Source organism: Cololabis saira, chromosome 16 (genome assembly GCF_033807715.1).
Source record: "Cololabis saira isolate AMF1-May2022 chromosome 16, fColSai1.1, whole genome shotgun sequence".
Taxonomy (NCBI): domain Eukaryota; kingdom Metazoa; phylum Chordata; class Actinopteri; order Beloniformes; family Belonidae; genus Cololabis; species Cololabis saira.
The window spans coordinates 37,846,835-37,866,029 of record NC_084602.1 but is presented as its reverse complement, the minus strand read 5'-3'; the positions used below and the strand labels follow the sequence as shown (position 1 = coordinate 37,866,029).

Here is a 19,195-nt window from a genome sequence, read left to right as displayed (position 1 = left end):
GTCTCTCCAGCGTGTCCTGGGTCTTCCCCGGGGTCTCCTCCCGGTGGGACATGCCTGGAACACCTCCCTAGGGAGGAGGGACGTGCCTGGAACACCTCCCTAGGGAGTAGGGACATGCCTGGAACACCTCCCTAGGGAGGCGTCCAGGAGGATCCGGTACAGATGCCCAAGCCACCTCAGCTGACTCCTCTCAATGTGAAGGAGCAGCGGCTCGACTCCGAGCTCCTCCCGGGTGACCGAACTCCTCACCCTATCTCTAAGGGAGCGTCCAGCCACCCTGCGGAGGAAACTCATCTCTAAGGGAGCGTCCAGCCACCCTGCGGAGGAAACTCATCTCCAAGCGAGCGTCCAGCCACCCTGCGGAGGAAACTCATCTCGGCCGCTTGTATCCGCGATCTTGTCCTTTCGGTCACTACCCAAAGTTCATTAGTCAAATTATGACTAAATATCGTCGTCAACGAACCTTTATCACCTGAGGAAAACGAGACGAGAATATGCTGGTCATGTGACGATAATGATAATTAAATATATAATGCAATATCGTAGACGAATAAAAACGAGACTAAAATGTAGATTACAAAATAAAAACTGCTAAAATGTGTTTTCATTTTCATTGACCAAAACGAGACGAAATGTTCTAACAAAGATCCTTAATCTCCATATTTTCAATAGTTTCCTCTGGTTTAGTTCTGCTGCTGGGTGACGTTAGTCCTCAATCCCAGTCTGCCCGCTGGGAATCAGATCTAGAAGATGCAGCTGCAGAGTTAGAGGCTGATGCTGTTAACGCAGAGCTCTAGGTTCACGTCCATTCACGTTCACGTGCGCGGCGATGCGCACCGTACGCTTTCGCCGCGTACCCTACGCCGTACCTTACGGCGTAGGCTCTGCGTCGATTTAACGCGGACCGATAATTCGGGCTTCAGTCTTCATCGGTCCTCGATGCGACGGCGGTTCCTCCGGCCTTTCCGGCCCGCCTCTGCAGCTTAACTCCCCCGGGAGATGCGTCTCCTTCTCGGGGAGGCCGTGTCTCCCCGTCCGCCCCAGGTGTCTCGTCACGGAGCCGCCGCCGGGCAATCACGGGCAATTCACTCGCCCCCCTTCCTTCCCGTCCGCCTTATGGTTCCGCGTTAAATCGACGCACACCCTACGCCGTAGGCTACGGTGTAGGTGTGCGCCGCCGCGTACCCTACGCCGTTGCTCTGCGCCGGTGTAAGGCGGAACCATAGATCAGCCCCCGCTGTGCTACATTTTCATTTAATGTAAGACTTTAATTTGTAGCGAGTAACGACGTGTCCCAATTTTAAATATAGCGGATTAAAAGTACGATTTTTTCTTTGAAAATGTAACAAAGTAAAAGTACAGAAAAATGAAAGTATCAATAAAAGTACAAATTCTCAAAAATCTTACTTAAGTACAATAACGAAGTACTTGTACTTCGTTACTTTACACCACTGATCATTAGAAAGGGAGGATGATTATACCCGTAAAGTGTCAATCTTGGTTGCAATCAATTTAAAATAATTACAGTGAGGGAAGAGTCACACAGCAATAATCCCCATCTAAGTGTTCTGATCTCCTAAAGTATAATTTTCAAAATAGGGAGGATGAATATACTGTAAAAACAAAGTACATCAAACATTATCATAAAGAGAACATCTTAGAATAAATAGGAGTCAGGCCCAGTCTCCTAATCGATCCATTCCCTAGAGAAACTTTACAATACAAAACGCTGTTGTGTTTTGTAATACCTGCTCTGAACTTCTTAAACCTTACCCACGACAAATGCCCTGTATTACAATGACAAACTAAAACCGAAACTAAAGGAAAAATACAAAAACTATAATAACTTTGGATAATCAAAATTAAAGTAATGACAGAAAAACATTCCAGATCTGAATCAACATGAATAACTGGTACATGTGCTGCTTTACCTGCTGTCTCTTTGTTATCCAGCGGTGATGGATCCACGGCCTTTAGCACCTCACTCTGCTCCTTTTCTGTCAGGATTTGACATTTTCCCTGAGTTTCAGTTCTGTCCCTCCTGTTTCCCATCTGCCCTGATTGTCTGCACCTGTGTCTCGTTGGTCTCGTTATCCTTCTTCTTCTTCTTTTAGGAGTTTAATGGCGGCTGGCACCAACTTAAAGGTGCATTTACCGCCACCTACCGGACTGGAGTGTGGAACATTTGATTGACAGTTACAGACTAAATAAGGTCCACAATCAGTACTGGAGTTGAGGGGGGATGGCATCCTCCCTGCAATAAAAACGGTCAAAATCATCCCCCCTTTCCATCCCTTATGTCATTTCATCAATGAATGTGGTTTTACTGCTATTTCAACATTTAGAGTCATCGCCAGAAAAATAACACCAGAAAAATAACTTATTTGACAATTTTCACCTGTTTCAAGTAAATTTTCACTTGAAATAAGTAGAAAAATCTGCCAGTGAAACAAGATTTATCTTCTTATTTACAAGCAAAATTTTCTACTTTTTCTACTTATTTCAAGTGAAAATCTACTTGAAACAGGTGGAAATTGTTGTTTTTTCCAGTGACGAGTCTTGTTTTAAGTGTAATGAGATTTTTTTTTTGTTACTAAAATGAGACATTTTAACTAGAAATAAGACAAATATTCTTGTTAAGATTTTGAGTTTTTGCAGTGATCCATTTTACTTATCCTGTGAAGGACAGAGTCATATTGATAAGTTCAGAAAAGTGTTTTTTATTGTTGTGTTTTGATGTATTTGATGTAAGCCCAGTGGATATTTAAAGCTTACAGAAGGCTGCATTTAACTGCTGCTATGTCATTCCTGCAGTATTTCTGCAGGTGTTTTGGTCACTGCTATTATTTGTAATATATTATATTATTTGTGATCAGCACAAATTATCTGTCCCCATATGATAAAATCCAACATCCCCCCCTGATTTTCTTTTACAACTCGAGTACTGTCGACAATAGACCAAACACCATATTTTCTTTCAGTTCAGATCTGAAGTGAAGTTATTCCAGTAAGAGACTAAATTTGGAACAGAGACTACTTCTCTTTGAATAATCGTTGTTTCAGAGGAGGACTGCTCCGTTATCAATAGAAGTCGGAGCCCCGCCCACCCCGCACAGGTCACGTGATCCGGAAGGAGCGGCACGTGTGAAGGATTTTTCGGTTCCCATTTTGATCAGTGCCCTCCGACTTCCGGCTTCGCTGCATTCCGGGTCACGAGTAAAGTCGCACCACCCGGCGGCAGCAGCGGCGGAGAGTAACCTGGAATTACATCTGTGGCCGGTCGACCGTCGGACTCTATGATTTTAACGGCAGCGACGACATTTATCTGGACGGTATGTTCGCTTTTAACCCGGGGGCTTTCCCGCCGCCGCGCCGTGCTGCCGCTGTAGCGGCGTTCTACCGCCCGCGCGGCACCGCCGTTCTATTTAACGGCACCGCGGTAGCGGCACTGTACCGCCCGCGCGGCAACGCGGTAACGCGGCAGCGCTATTTAACGGCACCGCGGTAGCGGCGGTTTGACGCCCGCGCGGTGGGAGCGGTACTTTACCGCCCGCGCGGCAACGCGGTAGCGGCACCGCCGTTCTATTTAACGGCACGGTAGCGGCAGCTTGACGCCCGCGCGGCAGGATCCCGGTACAGGTGTCGCTGCCTCAATTCTGTGTTTTTAACCGGTGTCTGTTGTTTCATTTTCACCGCTTTGAGGGTGTTTTTTTTTTTTTTTGTCCTCCCCTCAAAGTGACTCCATACCAGACCTGTCAAGTCTCCCGTTTTGGCCGGAAAACTACTGTATTTTGACCCCTCCTTTCTTGCAAATTTCCCCCGTTTTATGATATAATAATTTTGAAACGGCAAACTGAATTGCCACTAATCTCGCGAGAACTACCACCTGCTGTAGCCTGGGTGGCCGTTCTCGCGAGGTTGCTGGAGACAACAGGAACAAACTAGGAACAACAAATCAGAGAAATAGATATAATAAGAGAGAGAAAAGGCGTTTCAATGTCTATATAAACGGAAAATATTTAAAATAAATAAGTGTGCTTTAATTCCCCTTTTGTATTTTCATTTAGGCTCTATTGTAGGAATCACAAACATAGGAATGTCCACAGTATTTCAGTGTCAACAAAGATCAGATATCAAATTCTGAGCACATAATTGTAGTTTAAAAGTGGTTGACGGGTAGATATTTTAGATTTCTCGTAAATCTGTCTTAAAATGTAAGATTAGAACAGAATATTAGTATTGCAACAGTATGTCTGTCTAACCAATTTTTCCTACATATGTTGGATTATTTTTTGAAGTGTCACAATTAATATTTAAGTCTCTTTTTTTGTTCTGCTGCAAACTGTGTTTTCTGTTTTAAATTTTACATTTTGATTGTTGTACGGCGAACTTGAGTGCCATGAAAGGCGTATTATTATTATTATTATTATTCAGAGGTGTCTTCAGTATTCACATTCATTACTCAGGTAGAAGTATAGATACTAGAGTTTAAAAAATACTCCTGTAGAAGTTGAAGTATCAACTCAAGTTTTTTACTCAAGTAAAAGTATAAAAGTACTGGTTTCAAAACTACTTAAAGTATAAAAGTAAAAGTAATGTAAGGGGGAAAAAGCCATTAAGGACAAAAGCCATTGAAAATGAATGCATCTTAGTATAATGCAAATATATTAAAGAAGCATATATGTGTACTATTGAGCATTAACATGTGTTTCAGAGAGCAGGAGATATGATGACTAGTTGCCTATAAGTATTGTAATGGTGCAAAAAGTCAAACTTCAGAGGCGTGTTATCATTTATCCTAACCTTTATTGGAATGTACATCCAAGTTTAGTTGCAGGAATCTGAGGGAACGGATGTAAGAACAAAACTGGACAAGAACATCTGAAACAACCACAACCAAATTCACTCTATCCGGATGGAGCAATTTAACTGGACAGTTTTTTTTAAAGGGGAAATGAAATAGAGTAACGAGGCTGTTTTTAAAATGTAAGGAGTAAAAAGTACAGATAATTGTGTGAAAATGTAAGGAGTAAAAGTAAAAAGTCGTCTGAAAAATAATTACTCCAGTGAAGTATAGATAACCAAAATTTCTACTTAAGTAAGGTAACAAAGTATTTGTACTTCGTTACTTGACACCTCTGTTATTATTATTATTAAGATACTGGACCTGTGTTGGGCTGGTGGGACCCTTATTTTTAAATCTCAAACTTGAGCGGTATGGTCCAGACCTGTGACGGCTGCTTGTGTTGTTTGTTTGCGTTGCAGTGCGTCGTGAACCATGGAGGACCCCAACAGACCCCAGAGGAAGATGTCCACGGCGGGAGACAGCCTGTACAAGGTCCTGGGCCTGGAGAAAGGAGCCTCCCCCGATGAAATCAAGAGGGCCTACAGGTACGTGGACGCTAACACGGTCACAATGTTCATCATTAAAGCTCAGTGACGTGATCAAAGTGCTCGGATCACTTCTGCTGATCATCAGATCAAAGTTGGTGCAACAAGCAGATGAGAGGAAAATAATTATTGGAAAGAATGCTGGATGGCCGTCAGCTATACTGGTGGTAAACACATTGTTTTAAAAGATTTTATTGAAATGTTACGTGAAATCCTGTTAAAGGAACTAAACAATAGACGTCACAGCTATAATTATAGTTTTATTGGGACTAAATGGGTTCAAGGTCTAGAGTCGAGGACGTCAGGGTAGGAAGAGTAATCCACCTGTCTATCTATCATGCACTCGTCTTGCACCCATGATCCATTCGTTATGCACCCATCATGCGCCCTTCTTGCACCCGTCATGCACCCTTCTTGCACCCGTCATGCACCCTTCTTGCACCCGTCATGCACCCTTCTTGCACCCGTCATGCACCCTTCTTGCACCCGTCATGCACCCTTCTTGCACCCGTCATCCACCCTTCTTGCACCCGTCATCCACCCTTCTTGCACCCTTCTTGCACCCTTCTTGCACCCTTCTTGCACCCGTCATCCACCCTTCTTGCACCAGTCATCCACCCTTCTTGCACCCGTCGTCCACCCTTCTTGCACCCGTCGTCCACCCTTCTTGCACCCGTCGTCCACCCTTCTTGCACCCGTCGTCCACCCTTCTTGCACCCGTCGTCCACCCTTCTTGCACCCGTCGTCCACCCTTCTTGCACCCGTCGTCCACCCTTCTTGCACCCGTCGTCCACCCTTCTTGCACCCGTCGTCCACCCTTCTTGCACCCGTCGTCCACCCTTCTTGCACCCGTCGTCCACCCTTCTTGCACCCGTCGTCCACCCTTCTTGCACCCGTCGTCCACCCTTCTTGCACCCGTCGTCCACCCTTCTTGCTCCCGTCGTCCACCCTTCTTGCACCAGTCGTCCACCCTTCTTGCACCAGTCGTCCACCCTTCTTGCTCCCGTCGTCCACCCTTCTTGCACCCTTCTTGCACCCGTCGTCCACCCTTCTTGCACCCTTCTTGCTCCTGTCGTCCACCCTTCTTGCACCCTTCTTGCTCCTGTCGTCCACCCTTCTTGCTCCTGTCGTCCACCCTTCTTGCTCCTGTCGTCCACCCATCATGCACCCGTCTTCCATCCTTCGTGCACCCGTCGTGCACCCGTCTTCCATCCTTCTTGCACCCATCATGCACCCTTCTTCAGAATCAGGTTTATTGGCCAAGTTTGAACATGACAGACGGGGAATTTGACTGGGTTATTTTCGCTCACTGTACAGTAAATAGACAAATGACAGCTCTTATTAACATATATACAATTAAAACAAAAAGTGAAAGGTGCAGCAGTATGAGGTAGACGTGGTTATTGAAAGGTGCATTGTTACAGGATATGATTGTGGTTATTATTATTGTTGCACAGTGGTTGATTACTCTGAGACTCTATGAGTTCATCAGAGCAACAGCTTGGGGGAAGAAACTGTCTCTAAGTCTGGAGGTTTTAGCATACAGTGCTCTGTAGTGCCGTCCAGAGGGGAGGAGTTCAAACAGACTGTGTCCTGGGTGTGAGGGGTCTGCAGAGATGTTACCTGCCCGTTTCCTGGTCCTGGACCGGTACAGGTCCTGGATAGATGGGAGGTTGGTCACAATGATCCTCTCTGCAGACCTAATGGTCTGTTGCAGTCTGTGCCTGTTTTAGTTTGGTGGCTGATCCGAACCAGACGGTGGTGGAAGTGCAGAGAACAGACTGGATTATGGCAGAGAAGAATGTGATCAGCAGCTGCTGTGGCAGGTTAAACTTCCTGAGCTGACGCAGGAAGTACAACCTCTGCTGATCTTCTTGCAACCATCATCCATGTAGTCGGCTGCCCAGGTGTCGTTCAGGCAGCAGGTGGTGAGATCTTCACGGGTGACCCGAACACCGGAGTCCAGACACACAAGCATCTTTGCGTGGATCAGCTCTGGACTCGTGGGTGGAGTCGGTTCTTCTTAACCCTTGTGCTGTCTTTGGGTCAAGGGAGGGTGAAGGGAGAAGAGAAGGAAGGAAGGAAGGAAGGGAGAAAAGATGGAAGGAAGTAAGGAGAAAAGAAGGAAGTAGGAAAGGGAGTAAGGAAGGGAGAAAAGATGGAAGGAAAGGAGAAGGGAGGGATGGGAGGGAGAAAGGAGGAAGGAAGTAGGAAAGGAAGGAAGGGAGAAAAGAAGGAAAAAAGGACGGAAGTAGGAAAGGGAGTAAGGAAGGGAGAAAAGATGGAAGGAAAGAATGGAGAAAAGGAAAGAAACAAGGGAGGGAAGAAGGAAGGAATGGAGAAAAGAAGGAAGGAAAAGCAAATAAGGTAATAAAGGAACAAATGACGAAAGGGTGTTAGGAAGAAAAAGGAGTAAAGGAGGAAAATAGGAAAGGAAGAAGGAAGGAGAGAGCAGGAGGAAAGAAGGATAGAAGACTTGGGTCATTTTGACCCAAAGACAGTACAAGGGTTAAGCGCGAAGGCTGCCGGAGCGATCCCGGCCCTGAGGTTTTCCTCGGCAGAAAGCCCCGTTGCCACGTCCGTTTATCGGGGTCCCAGCCCAGAAAAGATTAGAGTGATCTGCTGTGGCGACCGCTGCAAAGGAATAAAGTTTTATTCTTTCTTTTACTAGTCGTGACTGTAGACGAGTGTGAACTGGACTGGAACACGTCAGTGTATCTGCTGATCTTGCCGTTTGTTCACTTTTGTACTCGACCACACTGCTGACGTGGAAACTGTTTCAGTTTCTCACTTCTGAAGCAAAAGAAGAAAAGAAACTCGGCCTGGATGCTGATCAACGTTGTGAACTCATTACTGTAACTCAGCCATCGTGGTTCTTGGCTGAGATGAAAGAAAGAAAAAACTGGTCCAACATAACAGCGGAGCTGCCATCGTTTGAGATTCGTGGCGTTAATATTTGTTGTGTAAAAATAACATCTGCGAGAAGATGAGTTGGGTGAATTTATTTATATATATATATATATATATATATATATATATATATATATATATATATATATAGGATATTTGACACCATAAAAATACTGTGCATCTCGATGGAATGAGAAAAAGATATACAGTCTACCTTCTCGGATGGTTTTCTTGATTTATGACAAAACATTATTTTTTTTAAATTTATTTATTTTATTCAGCACAGTATAAAAACAGAACAAGTAACATACAAATGTAAAAGAGTGATTTGTAATGTGCAAGGTTGAGGCGAAAAGCCCAAGGGGCTTATACGAGGCCTCAACCTGTAAAATACAGCAAAATATTGTACAAAGGTTTAAAATATGCAGAATACATGATTGCAGTCTAAAAACAAAGCAAATAAACAGCAGCATGAATAGAATACATGGTATCTACATGATTAAAGAAAAAATAACAAATCTAGAAATATCATTATGTAATCTGATCAATTAAATGTGTCCTGAGCTTATGTTTAAAATGTTTGAATGACGTAGAAGTAGACGAGATTGCTGTATAGCTGTTCCATTACACAATTCAACTAAAATAATATTAATAATGATGAATAAATAACACAGTATAAATTACAAAATAGATGAATAAAAAGGAAAAAACAACCCAAAGAAAAAGTAAACATAAATAAAAAGGAAGAAAGAGGGAGGGGTCCGTCAATCAGGGGGCAGGGACTGGAGAGAGTGGAAGAATGTAAGAAAGGGAAGCCACTTATAAAATTTGTTAGAGCTAGATCCAGGTGAATTCTTACTTTTTTTTTTTTTTTTTTTTTTTAATACTTTTTATTTTGTCTTTTTCAAGTTACACAAAAAGGAAAGAGAAAAAAAAATAAAAATAAAAAATGATAGTAACAATCATAACATAACTACCTGGGGGAGATGTAATATTTTGCCATTCTTTTCTTTCCCTTCTTTAAGGGCATGGCTGGGATTTGACCTTAAATCTACACCATTTTTGCCACTTTTGAGCAAAATCCCTTCCTCTAATTCTCAAACAAAAAGTCAATTTTTCCATGGCGTATGCATTCTAACCTTTTTATTCTGTTTCTTTACATTTCCTCAGGAAGCTGGCGTTGAGGCATCACCCTGACAAGAACCCAGACAACCCCGAAGCTGCGGAGAAGTTCAAGGAGATCAACAACGCCAACGCCACCCTCAGCGACGAGAACAAGCGGAGGATCTACGACGAGTACGGCTCCATGGGTCTCTACGTGGCCGAGCAGTTCGGCGAGGAGAGCGTCAAATATTATTTCCTCATGTCCAAATGCTGGTTCAAGGTAAACGGGGGAACATGTCGACCAGGGGACATGTGCGCGTCAGTGTGAGTTATAACACTGATTATTCCCGTGTGGTCCAGGCCTTCGTGGTGTGCTGCACACTCTTCACCTGCTGCTGCTGTTTCTGCTGCTGCTGCTTCTGCTGCGGGAAGTGCAAAACGGCGGAAGACGGAGAGAACTTTGAGTACGTGGACCCCGAAGACCTGGAGGCGGAGCTTAGGGAGCAGGAAGCAGGTGAGACGCCGCACCGGGGTGGGAAGGTAGTCAGGTCGTTAACCCTGTACTGTCTTTGGGTCAAAATGACCTAATTCTTCTATCCTTCTTTCCTCCTGCTCTCTCCTTCCTTCCTTCTTTACTCCTTTCCTTCCTTCCTTCCTTCCTTCTTTACTCCTTTCCTTCTTTTCTCCCCTCGTACATTCTTTCCTTGTGTTCTCCTTTCCTTCCTTCCTTACTTCTTTCCTCCCTTATTTCCTTCATTCTTTTTTCCCTTCTTTCTTTCTTTCCTTCCTTCCTTCCTTCCTTCCTTCCTTCCTTCCTTCCTTCCTTCCTTCCTTCCTTCCTTCCTTCCTTCCTTCCTTCCTTCTTTCCTCCCTTCCTTCCTTCTTTCCTTCCTTCTTTTTTCCATTCATTCCTTCTTTCCTCCCTTATTTCCTTCATTCTTTTTTCCCTTCTTTCTTTCTTTCCTTCCTTCCTTCCTTCCTTCCTTCCTTCCTTCCTTCCTTCCTTCCTTCCTTCCTTCCTTCCTTCCTTCTTTCCTCCCTTCCTTCCTTCTTTCCTCCCTGTCTTCCATCCTTCTTTCCTCCCTTTCTTCCTTCCTTCTTTTTTCCTTTCCTCCCTTTCTTCCTTCCTTCTTTTTTCCATTCCTTCCTTCTTTCCTCCCTTATTTCCTTCCTTCCTTCCTTCCTTCCTTCCTTCCTTCCTTCCTTCCTTCCTTCCTTCCTTTTTCCTTGTTTTCTCCCTTCCTTCCTTCCTTCTTTCCTCCCTTTCTTCCTTCCTTCTTTTTTCCTTTCCTCCCTTCTTTCCTTCCTTCTTTTTTCCATTCCTTCCTTCTTTCCTCCCTTATTTCCTTCATTCTTTTTTCCCTTCTTTCTTTCCTTCCTTCCTTCCTTCCTTCCTTTTTCCTTGTTTTCTTCCTTCCTTCCTTCCTTCCTTCCTTCCTTCCTTCCTTCCTTCCTTCCTTCCTTCCTTCCTTCCTTCCTTCCTCCCTCCTTCTCTTCCTCCTTCCTTGACCTGAAGACAGCAAAAGGGTTAAAGTGTCGAATCAAGTGAAAGATGTTTGAAAATTGTTTTATTTGAGCACTTTTTCCCCCTCAAACGCTGTTGTTGTAAATGAAAACACAGAACCAGAGCAGTCTGACGTCGGATGTCTCTTGTGATGCTGGTTGCCGATCTTTATTGCTCAGGGCGGCCGCGGGTCATTAAAAAGTCTTAAATCCCATTTACCTGAAATAAGGCCTTTTTAAATGTCTCAATTTGTATGAAATCTCAATCCAAGGGTCTTAAGTTTTGAATCTTAATTTTAGAGGGAATTTATTGGGTCATCATTAAAAAGTTTTCTTACACTTTGAAAAGGAAAGGTTTATTTAATCGTTTTGAGGAGAAATAAATGTGTTTACCAGTTGTTAGACGCCTCAGTCAGGGTTGCCAGATTTGGCGGGTTGATAAAATTAGGGCTGCTTTTCCTGGTTTTTACTAAATATTTAGGAGAAATTAACAAAAAAGTTTCCATTATGGCAGAGAAAAGTAGAAACTTACTCTAGAAACGGATATTTTATTTGCTTTAATCTACTCAATTTAATTGTAGTCTTTGTTTGGAGCCTGAACTTATTTTGGCTTCAGTGGCTTATGACTTGAAATGTATTACGCATTTAATAATTGCCGATTTTAACATAGACAATGTATGATTTTAGCTGGTTTCTCATTATTTCGGCGGGTTTTACATTGCGTTTGGGCTGGAACCTGTCAGATCTGGCAACCTCGACCACTGGATTTTTCGCTGGATTTCTTAGTGACTTGTCTTTTTGGTCTTTTTTTTGTTGTTTGAAAATGGTATTAATGAAGGCCCTTTTTTAAGAAAACCACTGAGCTCATCCCGTTTCTTCTCCTGCTAACAGCGTTTTTCAGTTTACACCATGAGAATGGAGACGTTTGTCCTCGATTACAGATAAATCTTTCTCTCCTTGTAATGAGCTGCAGGCAGGACGGCCCTCTTTCACGTCTCTGGTACTGTTGTCCCTCCACAGACGTCCGTCTCCCCAAACAAGCCTGTAAATGTGCTGTTTGGTTGTTGGCCTGGTTTCCTGGAGCGAGTTTGGTCGGTGTTGTACCTGCAGCGCGGCGTGTTTACATTTCTGACCCGCCGGAGCTGAACCGCCGACGGGTTCGGCAGGATCGAGCGTCTCCGTCTCGGAGGACGTCAGAGTTTTAACCTTCTGAAATTAGCCGTCTGAAACAGAACAATGTCCTCTTGTTTTAAATCCCCCTAAAGTCCGCCGGCATTTCTCACATTGCAGCCGAGTTTGTTGGTTCACGAGTTAAAGCTTCACAGAGGGAGAAACAGTTGCTTTTCTTTGTTACACCTTTTATAAGTGGTCACATATTTCTTTTCTTAGTACGAATGCTGGAAAAAAGTAGAAACATTGATGCTCATGTACAGGACTGTCTCAGAAAATTAGAATATTGTGATAAAGTCCTTTTTTATTTTCTGCAATGCAATTTAAAAATAAAAAAAATAAAAAAAATATGTCATACATTCTGGATTCATTACAAATAAACTGAAATATTGCAAGCCTTTTATTAATTTAATATTGCTGATTATGGCTTACAGTTTAAGATTAAGATTCCCAGAATATTGAAATTTTTTGAGACAGGATATTTGAGTTTTCTTAAGCTGTAAACCATGATCAGCAATATTAAAATAATAAAAGGCTTGCAATATTTCAGTTGATTTGTAATGAATCCAGAATGTATGACATTTTTGCATTACAGAAAATAAAGAACTTTATCACAATATTCTAATTTTCTGAGACAGATATCGTCTCTGTTCTCGTACTTTAACTCTGACGACTTCTTTTAGACACGAGTATTTAAAGAAAAGATTTGAAATGAGGGTTTGTTTTGCAGCAGTATATTTTTCCTCAGTGTTGAATTCTGTTTTGCAGCACGAAACCACGTAATAGTAATTCAGCCGAGCTCCAGTGAAACCGCAGGTAAACCTTCTTCAGGTGTCGATCTCCTGCTCGCCGCTCTACTTGCTTGATTCGCCTGGAAGCGTTGATTCTGAATGATTTACAGCTGAACGCGATTGTTCAATGTTTGATCAAATCAATTATTGGGGATTAAAATCAATCGATCAATCAAACCTGCCGTGGTTGCATGTGGTTGTTGTGGGTGCAAAAACCACCCCTGCTAACAAACAAATGAGTTTGTAGAAAACTAAAGACAAAGCTGACAATGTTTCATATGATTACGCTCTTTTTGGGAAGAAATATCTCATCTAACAGAAAGACTAAAGAAGTCGGTGTTCAACGTTGAAAGTCCTCCAGTTAAACAGGAACTTTGAACATTCATGCGTGTGATTATGCAAGACAAAAGTAACGTGTCACGAGGTTAAAGTCATTCTTATTTTTATGAATTCATATCTTATTAGGGAAGTAAAAAAAAAAAAAAAAAACATACCCATGTTGGTTTTGAACAGATGATCAGCCGCGTCTACCGCGGTGGGCTAAGATCGTAACTGAGGTGCAAAATGAATAACTTTGGACAATTCGTCAACAATATTTTGAAGCCGACGCCATCAACATCAGCTAAAGCTACAGTCCTACTGGTTCTGTTTGTCCTTTTTTCATTCTCACTTTGGACAGTTTGACCTGGAAAATCATCATCGTGATCATCCCCCACGTTGACAGCTGGATCAGCTTTAGGCCACGTTTCCACATAGCCGGGTATTTACAAAAATGGATATTTCCCCCTCTAAGTTTTGAAAAATACCATCATTTACACGAACCCGCATAAACGGCTGTTAAGGTGCTATGAGCAGCCAAACCTACAGGGGGCAGTGTAACAAGAAGATAAAGTCAGTGTCTGGAAAAAAACATCAACAAATAATAATAATAATAATAATAATAATCTTTATTTGTATAGCACCTTTCCAAACACAGTTACAAGGTGCTTTTACAAAGCAGAATTAAAAGGCAGAATCCAATAAAATGACAAAAATATAAAAACATAAGAGCATAGAAATACAATAAAACATTAGAAAATAATAACATTTGATATTATAGAGTACATTATTAGATGTTAAGTAAAAGCACATTTAAAAAAGTGTGTTTTTAAAAGAGATTTAAAAATGGACAGAGATGTGGCTCGCCTGATCTCCTCCGGCAGGTCATTCCAGAGCGACGGGGCCCTGATAGCAAAGGCCCGGTTGCCCTTAGTTTTTAGTCGAGACATGACACGAGTTACTTCCAAGACGGAACAAGAGTCTTTCGTTTGGAGTGACAGAGAAGTGGAGTTACTTTTAAGTGTGACTTTAGAATATAAAACAGGTAAAATACAAAAAAATATTGACGGTGGCCAAACAAATTGTAAACACAGGTCGCACAAATGACGCTGGTGACGTTTCTGTCTCATAATGTGACGTTCTGAAGCCTAAATGTCCGTTTCTCTCTTCTCTCTCTCTTCTTCTCTTCTCTTTACAAGCAAACGTGAAGTCGGAGTTTTTGTAAATCTCCACTTTGGCCGGAGTTTTCAGAAATGATGGTTTTTGGTGACTTTGAGCTTCGTTTTTGTGTAAACGAACGGACAAAACGCATGAAAACACCACCGTTTTTGCTACTTGTAAACGGGGCCTTAGTGTCGGACAACCAGTGATTCGTTCCCACAAAAAACTCATTGATGTTCAACATTTTAACGTTGAACCATATTTCATGTTTGTTTGCTTCATGAGCAGGAAATAAAACCAATAAGATATAATCACTAGCAGTATTTAGTCACACAACCCGTTGTACTTGTTCATTTCAAACCTCATTTAAATGTTCTTAATCACACATCAATTTAGCAATATGTTGTTTTACTTTAGACAAATTAGGACTCTTTGGTTTTCTAAAATGCTTATTTTTTCCCACCAAGCTCTGGATGTTAATTTAACCACCCTTTCCAGTAGCAGGTTGCTCCCCTGCATCCCCAAGTTCAGTCTCCAGACCTCGTTGGTCCTTTTCCTCTTCGGCCATAATGTCCACGCAACGTGAATTTGCTTAATAATCAAGAAACCTGCAAATGAGTGTGTTGTAAAAGAACTCGTCTTGAAAAGTTATTTTTAGACTGTTGCGCGTCTGCTACCAACGCGTTAGGTTTACCTGCATGTGTCCACACAGATCACCACAGCCGTTCATAAAATCAGCGCTGATCAACACATACACATTTAGACGTGCGTCCAGTGCACTCCAAACATATCAGACGAAAGGTTCTAGCTGATACAGTCGCTTCGCAGGTTTATTTTTCTCAACTTTGTTTTTCTCAACTTTAACTCATAATACTCAAAATAACAAACCGAATTGCTCACAAAACACACAAACACACACTAGCCACACACTAGGCCCAGTGGAAAACTGTTTGCTTCTCCAATCAGAAACACCTGTGTTCTGGTTTCCCAGGTTAAATAACCCAGTTGACCTGGAACCAGCTGATCCTCACAGTAAACTTCTTATTCTTCGTACCTTAACCAACTATTTTTAATTCAGAAAAGATTCTTGAGAATGATTTCATATTCTTCTCATCAAGCACCTTCTGCACCCTTATTTAGCTAATTTAAATTATTATCAATTTTTTCTATTAATAAGTTTCAAACATGCCTGTTTATGTTCATTCATTTCAAACAAGACATTCCAGGCACTTTTCATAATTTTTTTCTGTTATCATCAGATATTCACTCTTATTCAGTTAGAGGTGGGAAGAACTTTCATTTACCTCTTTGTCTTTTACCTGCAGTCACCAATCCTTTATCAAATTCCATGGTCCTCAACTCTGGAACTCTTTAGATAGGTCTCTTAAGTTTGCGTCATCCTTAAAAATGTTTAGGACCAGCTTGGTGGGGTATCTTTTATCTAGGCAAAATTAACAGGCTATTCTTACTGAAATGAAATTGCCATTTCATGGATATTTTTGTTTGGGTGTTTATTGTATTTTTCTTTTTTTCTTTTACCTTTTCTTTTTCCTTTCTATTCTTTTTCTATTGATTGATTTGTTTTGGTGATTTTGTATTGAGGGGAGGATTTTTTTTATAAGCCCTTCGGGCTTCTTTTCCTCTCCTGCACAAATTATTTGTCCTTGTATGATAAAATGACTGTGTTATCATTGTGCAAATAAATAAATAAAAATACTGCCCCCTGGTGGCATGGAGCAGAATTACATGGAATAATATGCCTCATACAAACGGAGCGGGAAATTATTAATACGAAACCCGTTCATTTATTCAGAAAAGTAGCCAAAATATGCTTTTTTTTTTGTCTTTTTCCCCCCAAATGTTGCATTTCTGATCATAATGCAATATACTATAGGGGGTAGGATTTAATACGTTTTTACCTCTTCCTACTCCTTTTCGAACGTGTTAATTATGGTGGATGCATTTTTTTATTTTATATTTTTGTTTTGTTTTCTTATTAACATGTATTTATTATTGATTATTATTGTTTGGTTTTCAATACTGTTTCATGTTCGAAATAACATTTCAATTCAAAATTCAATTCCTGATATTCCTGCTGTTCTTTACCTTTAATTTTCATCCCGTCTAAAGTCGTTTGTGAATTTATAATATTTTACACTTTTTTTTTCTTTAGTTTTTTTAACCAGGCTGTTCAAATCTGTTAATTTCTGCGGTGAAGTTGGACGTTTAACACGTAGCTTCATCCAGATGATTGTTTGTTTGGATCCTCTAGTGGTCTGCAGAGGACCTGCGTTGTTCCCTCCCGAGACGTCTCCTCTCGGTTTGCAGTAACACTTCCTCTCCTCTCTGCAGGTGAAGACCGATCGTTCTCTCCAGGTGAAGACGTGCCGATCGTGATTCAGCCTCACGGAGCGAACGGCACCTCGAGTCCCGGAACGACGCCCATCGCTCTGCCGGCTGGAGACGGAGCGGTGGAGAATAACTGAGGGCGGAGACGAGGCCCGGCGCTCCTCGGAGCCTCCGGTTCTGGACTTGATCACGAAACCAGGTTCTCCCTCCGCACCCGGGGACCCGGGGAACCGGGCGCACGGCGACCTCTGCGCGTTGATCGGATTCCTCTGAGGCTCATTTGTTTACGCGGATCAAGCAGTGATTTTGAAATTGCCTTGATAATGTTGTGTGCCAAAGGTTTATCTTTGACGGAATATCATATTTATTTTTTAAACCTTTTTTTTTTGTGTCACCGAGTGGAAAAGCCAATCGAGGCCGCCGAGCTCCGAGATCATTGTCCTCCTCGTGAGATCCAACCGTAACGATCTGAGATCGTGTTTCGCCGGGCGATTGGACCCGAGTCTCACTATGCACAGACGCACCGCAGTACCAGTCCCGACCACAGGGGGCAGCAGAGTCTAACATGACGGAGGGGTGTTAACGGCCCCCGTGTGGTCAGAAGTGGCGTTGCTGGATAGTGAAATGATTTCAAGATGCATAAAACGGGATCGACGTCTCGGCTGCTGCTCGTTAGTCCGTCTGAGAGAGATTTTTGGGAAAAATGTGCGTATTTTTGTTTTATTTTTAATCCCGTTCTGAGAGGACGTTGCCAAAACCGCCACGTTCACCGTATGCAGTCGTGTCTCCGTCAGCCGTAAATCCAGGCTGCGAAACCGCAGGGTTGATTTGGTTCGACACTTTAGCTCGTTTTTTTTTTTTTTTTTAATTTGCAAAAGTTTCTGAGTCTTTTTTTTAAATTTCCTCTGTTAGTCTTTAACGCGGAAATGTCGCTGTCGGGTTAAACGAGTAAAACATCCTCAACCTTTTCCTGCACGTGTCACTGTTAACTCTTCAGCCGCGACGTGACTCGTGGTTTTTTTTTTGTTATTTTGTTTACGCTGCTGGGATCTACAAACATCGAGAGCTTCTTTTAACATTTAATTTTTATTATTTTTCTCTCTCTGTGGTGTTAATTATTTAAATTCTGAGCTGTGTTTTTTTGATTTGGAGGTTTTATTAATGTGTATTGAGACAAACAAGACTTAAATTATGCCATTCACCATCATTCTCGTGTTTATAATATATATATTTTTGTATTATTTTGCTTCACTTGGGTGCACTTTGTACAATCATGGTTTACTCTAAATTGTGCTGTTTTTATCGACGACTCGACGAGTGCGTCGATATAAAATCTGTGCCAGAAAATCATACTTGAGAGACCTCAAAAAAAGAGCCAGAAAACCTTCAAGTAGGATTTGTTTTTCTTTGTTTTTGAGGGCGTTTGGTCATCAACATTCCCCCTTTTTCCCTTATTCTTTCCATTTTTACATGTTTTCCTAATTGTTTGTGTAAAATGAAAAGCACCGTAAATGTTTCTATGCTGAAATAAACGTGCTGGATGCATCATGACTGCGATCGGCTCCTGTGATTGGCTCCCGCCGGGCTCCCCCTCTCTCAGATAAGGTGGCGTCGCAGCAGATGGTGAGTTTCAGACCTTCAGTGAGGGTTAGGTGTAATATTTAACCGGCTTCAGCGAGTTCCTGGAGTAAAATGGAGCCGAGGACGGATCCGGAGACTTACCTGGAGCCGCTCAACTGGTACGAGCCGCTGGTCCTGCTGATTTTACTGTTTTTATTCCTGCATGTTGAGTGACGGTTGTGTTTGTGCATCATTTTAATAAAATGTAATCTCTCTAACTTCAGATACATTAGAAATAATTTAACTATTGATTCATCCAAACTGTTTCTTAATGCAATGATAGTACCACATATTACTGTACAGGACTGTCTCAGAAAATTAGAATATTGTGATTTTCTGTAATGCAATTACAAAAACAAAAATGTCATACATTCGGGATTCATTACAAATCAACTGAAATATTGCAAGTCTTTTATTATTTTAATATTGCTGATCATGGCTTACAGTTTAAGAAAACTCAAATATCCTATCTAAAAAAAAATGGAATATTCTGAAGTTCTGAAACTGGAAAAAAAAAATTGAAACTAAAAAAGAATTTAAGTTCAAATTTTATTTTCAAATTAGCAAAACTTTTGGCCTTGATTTGGCTCCATATTCTGCAAGTATGTTTCCTTTGTCAAATGAATTGTTTTCATTGTGTTTACCCCATATACAGGACTGTCTCAGAAAATTTGAATATTGTGATTCCTTTTTTTGTGAAGTCCTTTATTCTCTGTAATGCAAAAATGTCATACATTCTGGATTCATTACAAATCAACTGAAATATTGCAAGCCTTTTATTATTTTAATATTGCTGATCATGGCTTACAGCTTAAGAAAACTCAAATATCCTATCTCAAAAAATTAGAATATTCTGGGAATCTTAAACTGTAAGCCAT

At 41.7% G+C, this 19,195-nt stretch overlaps 1 protein-coding gene across 2 annotated transcripts; it reads left to right on the top strand.

The window, feature by feature from the left end:
- The first annotated feature begins 3,170 nt into the window (after positions 1-3,170).
- On the top strand, positions 3,171-18,248 carry dnajc5gb (DnaJ (Hsp40) homolog, subfamily C, member 5 gamma b). Of its 2 annotated transcripts, XM_061743880.1 has the most exons (6): positions 3,171-3,332; positions 5,266-5,391; positions 9,472-9,685; positions 9,766-9,919; positions 12,847-12,894; positions 16,701-18,248. In XM_061743880.1, the coding sequence occupies exons 2-6, from the start codon at positions 5,279-5,281 to the stop codon at positions 16,832-16,834; spliced, it is 663 nt and encodes a 220-aa protein (XP_061599864.1). In that variant the 5' UTR covers positions 3,171-3,332; positions 5,266-5,278; the 3' UTR covers positions 16,835-18,248. The 2 variants fall into 2 exon arrangements, with proteins under 2 accessions (XP_061599864.1, XP_061599865.1); XM_061743881.1 differs by lacking the exon at positions 12,847-12,894.
- Positions 18,249-19,195: the final 947 nt, after the last annotated feature.